This window comes from Tigriopus californicus, chromosome 7, assembly GCF_007210705.1.
Source record: "Tigriopus californicus strain San Diego chromosome 7, Tcal_SD_v2.1, whole genome shotgun sequence".
Taxonomy (NCBI): Eukaryota; Metazoa; Arthropoda; class Copepoda; order Harpacticoida; family Harpacticidae; genus Tigriopus; species Tigriopus californicus.
In genome coordinates, this window is record NC_081446.1 from 8,370,741 (window position 1) to 8,381,832 (window position 11,092).

Sequence of the window (11,092 nt, forward strand, 5' to 3'; positions counted from 1 at the left end):
GGCTATTTTGTTTCATTCTATTAATGAATCGGCTCGGTCGATGGGATGGACTTTTTTCTATCCAAATGGATTTTCACTAATGCAAAGGAAAATGTAATTTGTCCCTTGTCCATTTGCCCCCCCCCCCCCAAAAAAAAACCCTAAAAACCTGCAAGAGGGACCTTGTTCTGTTGTCCTCTCTTCATGCATAACAATAACCTCAACAAAACCTTTCGATGTTGTTCGAACAAGAGAACTGGAGAGCTCGAATGAAAGTACTCACCATGTTCAAGGTTTTCGGTAAAAATAATAACAAAGGTGTCTTTCCTTTCCTATCAAGAGAACGTGAATCTGGTTGGCATTCCGACTCGTTCTCGTGTTTTGTCTTGGCAAGACAAAGGATAAACTTGACCATCACATCCGCAACGAGCAGGGACAAGCCTGTTTATGCCATATTCGAGACAATCCATGAATATGATTTACGCCCATACCTTCCTTCTATCCTGTGTACCGAAAGCCTTCTGTCTGATTGCAAAGGCTACACAAACAATGACACTGGCAAAGAATGTATATATATCTCTTCAAGGCTAGTGTCCAGATTGTCTGAAAGAATACGTTGCACGTTGAATGTCCATTCCGAAAAAAGTTTACCTTCCTAGAACCAACAAACATGTTTGAATAGTAAACTCCTTATATGGGAGATACTCCAAACTGATACGTTTGTTTTTGGCAACGGCTCAATGAATTTTCTTTCGACATATGCTCCCTGTTCCGTATCTCTTGATAGTAAAGTCTGATTAAAAGAGTCGGACAAAAACTAACTAAAAAAGGGGTTGCATCCACCTTTGAGCGTGATGCAGGGAAAACCCTGTTTTCACCGGTTCCATACTGTGTGTACTATCAGATGTCATCACGAAATTTGGCAAACAATCCCAGCTCCACCACCCCGCCACAACGAGCCTTGGCAATGAGCCAAAGCAACGAGTCCGTACTCCATCCAATCACAGAAAATCCTTGCTGAAGAGCTCAAACGTCGTCTTTTTCAGAGAGGGGGAGTCGATTTTGGCCGGCTTGGCCATCTGGGAAAGTGGGGAAAGACCCTTCTTTGCATTCCATAACCCGTCAAACATTACAAGGGAAGGTGTTTTTGCGTCTCCTTCTTTTCAGTCGCAAATTGTTGGACTTGGAACTTTTTCACATTGTGGAAATAAGTAGGGTTGGGTCTTGAAAGTTTAAAACTCGTCAGGTTAACTTAACACGTCGGCTCCAATGCTGAGATTGTTTTCCAATCGTCGAACCACGACTTAAGTACAACGGTCAATGATAGATTAAAAAAAGTAGAAGAATGCTATCCTGATCCCAAGTGTCACAAGATACAATAGCTGAATGAAAGAATGGACTAGAAATTCAATCGCCCACACGAAATGTGAGCATATCAATTAAGCCTCATACTACTTTTTATACTTTTTACAATTCAGAATGGAGAATAAAACCAACCACCTGTTTTATAACTGTCTCCTTTGCTTGTCGAGCTTATTTTTTACTATATCCCCATACTTGTAATTTATGGCACAATGGACTCAACTCCAAACAAGCTCAGGCACAGACTCAGACACAGGCCCCGGTCATTGAAACCCGGAAGCCCCCTTTTTTACCCACCTTTTGTATTCCAATTGTTGAAAATCATATCGCTGCTTGGAAGCATCACATCACAGACAAGAGAGGGCGGAACAAAAGAGGCTGATTGAACAACAGCAGCTATGATAAAGCTCAAATATTCCCTTGAGAGACTCGGTCAGCACCTGAAATTGTTTGAGGAAACTGACTCGCGTTGTTCTACATTCCCCACACATGCTGGAAACAACAGGCAACTCGGAAAGCCAGGGGATTGACTTTGGCCAGTTGTTGAGGATTTTGCTGCACAGCCAGGCATGATCCCCAAACCTCAAATTAAAACACGGAATGGAAAAGTTAAGATTTGCCTCCAGACAAACCGTGGCAATTGTTGTCTTGTAAACCAATATCATTTTGACACAACATTGTTCTGCTGATATTTGTGTTATTCGCCCCTCAAAATTTGGCATCCTTGGTTCATACCGATAAGCCCCTGTGCTCAAAGCACATACTGCAGCGAAGTGGATGAAAGCGCAATTTATTCTGGTCTCAGCATCATTTTTCCTGATGACATCATTTGACTTGATCCTATTCCAAAACGTCAACTTAAATTCACGAGCAACTTATTCTACCAACCCAAGATTTGGGGACGCTTCTAGATATTTAAAAATGGTTGATGGAATGCAGAGGGAAAAGTTGACACAGAGAAAAAAGATTGATTGAAGGTGTTTGGAGTAAGGACCATTGAACTGGGAAATCAACCTCAAGACGAAACCAACTTCAACTTGAATCTGACATCTCCATATCAGATGAGATGTGGTCTACTTCTTGTAGATTGTTGCCGGACTATTGAGCTGGTTACGAAGTTTTTTGTCTTGTAAGACATATCATAAGTTCAATACGTCAGCTTGTTCTAGTGAATGCATTCCTAATCGTTTTTCATGCTCTCCATTCGAGTTATTCATTTGGTACTCAAAAGCATACGGGCAGATGTAATGAGTAGGAAATGTAGGTAGTATACGGATGGACGTAAGAAGGCCTACTGACATCAGTTCAATGACGTTTCCAATGCATTCCATCAATGACGGCTAACATGAACCTAGATCCTACCGTGCATTCTTACTGTGTACGTAGCAGCACTCTGTACAAAATGGAACATGGAGCTCTTCTTAAACGATTAAGGCGAAGCTTTTCCTTCCTCTGGCTAGCATCTTGGCGTCAAAGGATATGAATGATCTGACAAGAATACTGCTGAACTGTGATGGAGGATCCCTTTCAGGGCGAGAAGCCCAGTCCCAAACTGGGATCGATCTTCGCTTCTGGCAACTATGCGCGTACAATATCCCAATTAAGAGAACGCCACCAGCTTTTCGGAGAATCACAAATCTAAAACTATTTGTTCAATAATGAAAATCGGAGCGGTCACTAGGTGGGTCTAAACCATGCTAGAAGAAAAAGAGTCTCAATTTAGGGAGGAGACGAGACGTGGAATAGTAGTTAGTGCAGTGTCCTAGTATGACAGAGGTCCCCGGTTCGATTCACCTCCCCGACCTTTCTCAATGAAAATTTTAAACGCCAACCCCACCTACAGATGGAGAACCCATCTGATACGGACTAGAACACTGCCTATCGGAATTATATGCGGACGATGTGATGGCTAGCTTCGCTGGTCGGGCGAGGTGCACCCCTCCGACACTAGCACCTCAAATGAAAAAATTAAAATAAAAATCAGAGACCTGTTCCCACGACATATATGGTATGTTTTTCAAGGCCACAAAGCATTCTGATTCAAAACATGCGGGAAGTCTTTAGTCAAGAGCAAGGTCATGATAATCCAAGCTCACCGAAACTAGGTGTTGTTGAGAAGAATGGCATGGTGCTAAACGCTGCCAATGATTGGACCCATTGTATGTGAAATTGGTAACATCCATTTGTTATCAAACATCGCCATTTCATGTGGGGTGTAGAGATGATTCACCTTTGCATGTGACTGAGGATGAAATGGACCAATCGATGACTCATGCCAATGGGGACACATATTTTGCTCCCTTGTCCGTAAGACATTTATTACTTTGGAACCGCTCTGCTGGTTGCGGGATGTGAGATGTGAGAGGCATGGTTAATCTCCAATGTTCTGAACGGCAAGCTAGATAGGTCCATTCTTAAGTGACTCGGGTCCATTCTATCCGTTTTTGCTCGGGGTGGATTGGTCCATAAATGGATGCCATGTGACACTTTGAGGAGAGTTTGACGTTATTCGTACACAGTAGGAGACGGAGACGGAGGACTTGGAGGAGGAGGACATACACCGTAGTAGAGGAAGAATTGGCACACAGCTTGTCGATTAACTTGAGCGGAAAACTGTCGGGTAGGCAAGGGTCGTCAGGCCAGGTTAAAACCACGGTCTCCGTCACGATTTTACAAGACAAGTGCTTAAGAATATGGAACAGGTATTCGAACGATTTGATCCAATAGGTCATGTATGTACTGTATGTATATGGCAGTAGCCTCTTTTTGATCCTGTGGATCCGCCAGTTGCTTTAGGGCGATATTGGCGCCAGGAATGCAATTATCCTCACCACTCCCTTCTGGCATTTTAGCCTGCCGATCGAGCACCCAATAATGTTGTTCGCCATACGCTCACATTTTTGGAACGGAGTTCGATCGCGTGTTTCTCTGCTCCCTAATACCAATGCGAATACTAATGCACTACCAGCTAACTAATTTCTATCTGCGTACCATCCCAAACTAATAGGGTCGACACTTGGCGTTGTTTGGTATTCACAATGCCTTATCCTAATAAGAGAATTGATCCGTTCAAGCGAGTTACTCATTTCGAAGCTTTCGAAGCTGTTCCCGAGGAAGTCAGTTCGAGTCGGGCACGAAATATTGGGCAAAGGAGAACAACCAACCCATTGAGAAGGGTGTCAGAAAGAAGACGGGAAGAAGGACAGAGAGAGAGAGAGAGAGAGAGAGAGAGAGAGAGAGAGGGAGAGAAAGCGAGAGAATAAGAAGGGAAAGAAAGAATGACTGAACGACACCTGGGCGTTGTTTGGTATTCACAATGCCTTATCCTAATAAGAGAATTGATCCGTTCAAGCGAGTTACTCATTTCGAAGCTTTCGAAGCTGTTCCCGAGGAAGTCAGTTCGAGTCGGGCACGAAATATTGGCCAAAGGAGAACAACCAACCCATTGAGAAGGGTGTCAGAAAGAAGACGGGAAGAAGGACAGAGAGAGAGAGAGAGAGAGAGAGAGAGAGAGAGAAAAGGGGAGAGAAAGCGAGAGAATAAGAAGGGAAAGAAAGAATGACTGAACGAGAGAGCAATCGCTTTGACTCCGTTCATTCACGCGGCCAATCTCGCATCAAATTGTTGTATGGGATAAAACGTGCCAACAAGAAGATGGGAAGATGGCTATTGCGCATTGGCATTGCTTTACAAGGCTATCATTTTCCGGGGTCAATCATAATGTTGAATGCTTACACTCGTGGCTTCATTTAGGAACAACCTGAGGGGAAATGTGTTTACCTTGACCGAAAGAACCCCAATAAATGTTAAAAACGGGTGAGTTGCCACTGCATCGTTAATATGTGATGATGTCGCCCTCGTCCTATCCAAAAAAAACTCGTGCCACGTCTCTGTCTACGTCTATACCACATCAATACTCATAGACTTAAGTACATATAAATTCTTATCTTATCCAGTACATTTAATATTATAAATCATCCATTCTGAATGACTAATTCGAAAACTTGAATCAGTGCCGTTCAGACCAATAAGAAAGGGATATCTGATGATTAGAATAGTAGAAATTGTAGCATTATTAAATCAACATGACAGTCGCACATTTACCGCCAGTCACAATCGATATTATTCAACTAAAAATATGAAGTTCTTTCGAGGGTTGGTGTTGTGGGTCACTGGGGTACGATCTCGGAGTGGACATCTCGACATTACAAAAGAACAGAACTCAAATGAACGTTATCAAGGAATCGTACGACGGAATATCCTTGCATAACATTTTAGCCTCTGATCGCTATTAGCAAAAGAGAAGGTATAGAGGATGTGCGCGAACCGCGTACCTCCGCCACACCCACCCACCCCACCAGTTCGTAACCGCCTTTTACCCGTGTGCGTTTCGTTGTATAGATTCCCGCACACTTTAGTGATAATGATTTCCAAATTCATACCTCAAACCATTATATCAATTCATGCACCCTAGGTACACCTGCAAGACGACGACTAGAAAAGACGAAAATAAACTTCCTTTTTCACCACCATGTAGTCCGAAATTCATTCATAAAAGTTCTTCATTGGGACACCTGGCTGCCTTAAAAGTTTTATGTTTCTCAATGTCGACAGGCCCCAACCCTCCACCACGCAGTCCACGTTAGCTGGCCATTTAGCTGGCCATCTAGCTGCCTATGCATACAAATACCACCAGTTTTGCTAAAAAGTCTCAACAAATATCCCAAGCAAAAGTTCACTTGGCATAAAGGACTTAGTTGGTTAAATAATTGTCAAAACGTGAAAACTCTTAAATCCGAATTGGTGGAAGTTTAGCACGAGAGTTTTCCACCACCAGTGTTATTGCTCGCCGAGAAACAGGTATAGTACCACTATAGTAGTGGTGGTAGTAGTTGGTAGACTTGACTATGCTGATCCATCGGTTCTCTCTCTCCCTGTCCGTCTACTAGCTACGTAAGCTCGTAAACTGCGAAAAACCCGGGGAGGAAGTCAAAAGGATGGAAATTCGATTACTTTCAAGACTTGAGCAGCCACATTCCTCTGGCTTTTTGACAAATTTCTGCCGCACGGTAGAAAACGGGCTATGAACTCAACCACTCGATCATGGTTACACCTCTAGATACAAGGACGAGAAAGAAGGGCAAATATAACAACTTTCTTACCTTCGAAATGTTCAACTTTAGTATCGAGAGCAACTCTTTGAGTTTAACCATTTTCTTGACTCTTGGGTATACCTTACTAGAAAGTGGGTTCAGCAAGCAAGGATCAGGAAAGCTCCTTAGAGTCTTAATATACCATCTTTGACTGGATGGGGTGAAGTTTTCTAGGCTTCTTGAATGGCTATGGTTTAAAGACCAATCAAATGCTCATGGAAATCGATTCCAATCCTCAAACACTCTACGTATGCTCTGTGAACAAGCACATTTTGCGTATCATTGAGCTTCGTCGTTCGTTAAGTAATGACAAACTCCATTCAATCAATCATCTCCCTCACAATGCATAAGACGAATGTTTTTGATCGGTTGCAGGTCCCTTGGGAAAAAGCACTACAACCACTGCCACCAGTCGAGTCAACTCGAGATCTGGATCCAAGGAAAACCTTTGCGAAGAGTGCATTCAAAATCCATTGGATCTGATAGACGCCTCCATTCAAGTAAGACATCATGCTCAATTTCATTGACAAAGTTGAATATGACATCGTAAGAAATTTGAGTAATAGGTAGTTCACATTTGTTGGTGGTAAATGTTCTTCAAGGACCCTCAAAAAGAATTCCGTGACAAAGTACACTGAGTATGATCATGTGGTAGTGTGCTCAAAGGCTGCGCTAGCCTCACCTCCTTTGAAACCAGATTTCAACAACAAAGTTGTACTTCAAAAAACGGATGGTTCCAATTCACAGCATCAGAGTGAACTTTAAAGCATTTTCAAACTCAGATTTCAAGATGCAAAATAGAAAAAAATATCGCTCAAATGTCGGTTTTCTGAAATTGGAAGCGTACACATCGTACTTAGGTTAGCCAGCAAATCTCCCTTAACACTTAGTTTCATTTACCACATGAACATGCTCGTTAACATAGGTTGATCTCAGTGATTCCGAGGACGAATACGAAGAAGGACGTGGCCGTAGTGGTGCGGGCGGAGGCGGCGGCGGCGGCGGCGGTGGAGGCGGTGGTGGAGGTGGAGGCGGCCCATCGAACGAGGACGGCGAGGAGGGTGAGGATGCGACCATGGGCAGAAAAGGCGGACGTGGAGGTGTCAACAAAAAAGGGACGCCTCTGTATAGCCGCGAGGACATCCGAGAGCAATACTGCATTAATGACAAAGAGCTCCAAGTGCTAGACAAAAGCCAGAGGCGAAGTATTCTAGGATGCTTCTCCAATCAAGGACAGGTGTGTAAATCTACTTTCCTAGTGATTAATGAGGCACCTTCACACCCGCGGTTCATATTCAGCTAACTCACAGCCACAAATAGTCTGGCTCCTTCACACAACGAAAAAATGAAGCGGCTGGTGGGATTGGATTCAAAGCAGGAATCTCTGCGCATAAGTACAATGAAGTCCCAATTTCCCACATTCCCACACATAGCACCATTACTAAAACTTTTGACTCGCATTCAAGCGTAACTGGTTGGAAAACTTTTGTCCATGCTCAGTTCAAACTATCCGGTTTATTTCCTTGAGTAGATGTGTGCCCTTGGTACTTAATTTTCCCAGTCTCACCGCTCTGTTCAATGAACGTGGATTGAGCACTCCGTGAGCAAAGTGTCTTCATCATAAGTATATTTCAGGCGGGCGTGTCCCCTTGTGGGCGATCCTTGGGCGGGGGCAAGCGATCCATCTTGGGATCTTGCATTGCCCGCACCACAAGCGAAGATGACCTTCATCATCTGGATGAAACAAAACGACCCATTTCCCCCCGCCAAGGGGTGGGGACCACCTGGAACGGTAAGTCCATCTCAAGCAAATCCTCGCATTAGGCCTCCAAAATGGCTTTTCGATTGAGACCATGCTTCCAAAAGTGCTCCTTTGAGCCTTGAACCAAACAGGCCGTAGATTTTTGGAAAGCCTTGAGTACAAAAAACATCTTATCTACCCTCCATTATTTTCCTCATAATGGTTGGTTGATCTTTGGTCCCTCAGACTGTCGCTCAGTTAAGTAGTCGAAGTGAAGTTGAAGTTGCTTCGGCGAAGCCAAGTCGTCGAAGAAAAGTGAAGAAAAGAGAGATCTGGGAAGAATCCAAGTAATTGTATGTTCAAGAAGTTCAAGTGACACTTCAGTGATTGAGTGTTTGTGGGGTGCTTTAGGGCAAAGAAGTGTTCTAACCAGCCATACTTTCACACGATTTGAGCTTTTGCCCTCCAAACTTATTATTGGAACAAACACGTTTCAAAAAATCTTGTGTACTGTGAGATACTCTTATGTCTTACGACTAAAACAATGTACCAAAGGCTGAATGTATGAAGCCTACTGGATACATTCGACATGTTTGCCATGTTATCAGACACTACCTTACAAAGGTTGGATGCATTGTTGTTGCCTTGGTGAGAATTCTCTGGAGAGGGAGCTTGAGGGGACTCATCTGGGTCTCATTAACCTAATTGAAGACTAGTGACAATCTAGTTGCTCGGACGATAGAATTTGTTCATTGTGAACATTGGCTTTTTTTTCCGAGAGGGTTGTCAAAAAAGATATTTTAATATCATATGTTTTGGGAAGAAAAAAACCATTAATCAACTGATGTTTGTTTGAATCAAATGAATAATATATTATACTACTATCATAAGTAGTGCAGTTGCGAGGCCGGCAATACTTGCCCTCGTACGAGTCCATTGATTTTTTGACTTTTTGTCGGACTCGCCGAGTCCGAATCCGAGTCCGGCAAAAAAAAACAAGTCTGGCAGAGGACTCACGTCTTTTACTGGAGTCGAGTCAGGTCTAGCAAAAAGGCTCGTCTGGCGAAATTCTAAGGAAATGTGACTATTTTCTTGGACGAGTCCGGACTCAAGTCCTTTCTTTCTAACAGAATTTGTGGCCTTAAAAGCTAAACATGTCCACCAAAAGTACCCTAAAGGTGTTGCTAGGTGTTTACTCTTTGCTTCAAAGTAACGTAGAGAGATATAAGAATATCAACAAAGCCTTGGGAGGTCCAAAGCGGCAGAAATCCAAGATGAGCAAAAGAAAAAAAATGTAAAAAATATTGTCAAGTTTTTTCAACTTCCTCGAGCTTGAAAATTTGTACCGAGACACAAAAAAATGTTTTCATCTTGAATTCTCCCGTTGTAGAATCTCCCTAAGGCTTCATCAATATCCTTTGTTTTACTTTGAAGGAAACGCAAGACGTCTTCCAGCACATTTTAGGCTCTTGCAGGGGACACGTTTAGCTTAAAGACCCTCAAAACTGCATATTGTGCACGAATTCATATGAAGTGCTCACCAGCTGGCGGTTTGGTGGGATTTGTTTTTGAAAAATCAGGAATCACTATTGTAAGTGATCTTCGATGAGAGGTTCAAAAGTTTGGACTCTGAATTTATTCTTTTATTTTTTTTAAATGCCTTAACAGGCAAAATAAGGGTTTTTCTTGAAAACATCAAGTTTTGTTGCCTAATAAGTCTTGGTATTAGTTAACTGCACAACAAATAGCCCCCAATTTGGCCAACAGACAGCCGAAACCAACTTCTCCAAAGAATTGTGCGAAAGAAAAAAATCTTAATCCTGGGTGGCAAACTTTCCTTCGCTGGACAAAAGTTGTACTCTTTTTACGACCAATGAATGCCCCCTTGTCGCGTTGTCGGCAAAGAATCGCGACCTTCAATATACATGTTCTTGAATTAGAATACAAAGCTGAGCAGGAGTCCCCATCAACAAGCATCATGAAATTGGACCAAAATATCCTGGTGTCACTTAACAAACCAAGGTAGACACTCTCATGACATTTCGAATTGAACATGGCCTCAAAAGCAATCAGCAAAATTTCACAAAAAGAAATAAGGACGAAACTGACAGCGTCATTTCTCACTTACTTATAGTTCATCATGTTAGTTTCTAACACACACGTAAACTCAAACTAATTTGCTAATTCACTTTAAAGCTGTGATGATTACAGCCCAAAGCTTCGCTTTCTCTACGTACATTTAGAATTGAGCAAGACCACTTTAGGGACCTTGCTTGGATTAATTATTACCACTGGATGTTAGTGTTTTAGGTAAGACAGAAGAAATCAGACGAAACAAAGAATGCTTTCTACTTTATTAAGAAACCCCTATTTATACATATTCTCACTAAAATACTCAGTATTCAATAATCATATAGCGAGATGTGGAAGGAGGACGACGGTATAATTCTTCTGAACAACATCATAAAATAGGGAGATTTAGTTAGGTATGTGTCGACAATTGTTAAGTAGGGCAGAGGGTGCGGGAAAAGGAACTTATCCGGTAAAAACCTGCGCTGAGCTACAGGGACTGAGAAGGACAGAGTCCGGGATCCGGTGAAGATGAAGGGAGGGAGAGTGGGATTAGCGTCAGAAGAACCACCGGGTAATGATGGGAGAAGTGAATCTGAAAAGAGCAAGGGGCAACAGCAGATCGGAAATTCTCTACTTATAACAAGCAACCTATAATGTCGTTCGATATGTATAAATGTCGTTATTGTATGGATTGAAAAGGATTGAATCTCTCTTTGGAAATTGCTTGACTTGATCAAGTGTCGAGCCCTTCAAGTCCTTTCAACAAGGAAGTTTAGGACGCACT

The 11,092-nt window shown here is 42.6% G+C and overlaps 1 protein-coding gene across 1 annotated transcript in view; it reads left to right on the forward strand.

Moving 5' to 3' along the window:
• LOC131884363 (microtubule-associated protein futsch-like) overlaps positions 1–11,092 on the forward strand; it is a 47,980-nt gene that overhangs the window by 10,480 nt on the left and 26,408 nt on the right. Inside the window, exons 2-4 of the mRNA XM_059232111.1 lie at positions 6,870–6,994; positions 7,420–7,731; positions 8,130–8,286. Of these exons, the coding sequence (XP_059088094.1) occupies positions 6,870–6,994; positions 7,420–7,731; positions 8,130–8,286 (594 nt within the window). The remainder of the gene's footprint in view (positions 1–6,869; positions 6,995–7,419; positions 7,732–8,129; positions 8,287–11,092) is intronic.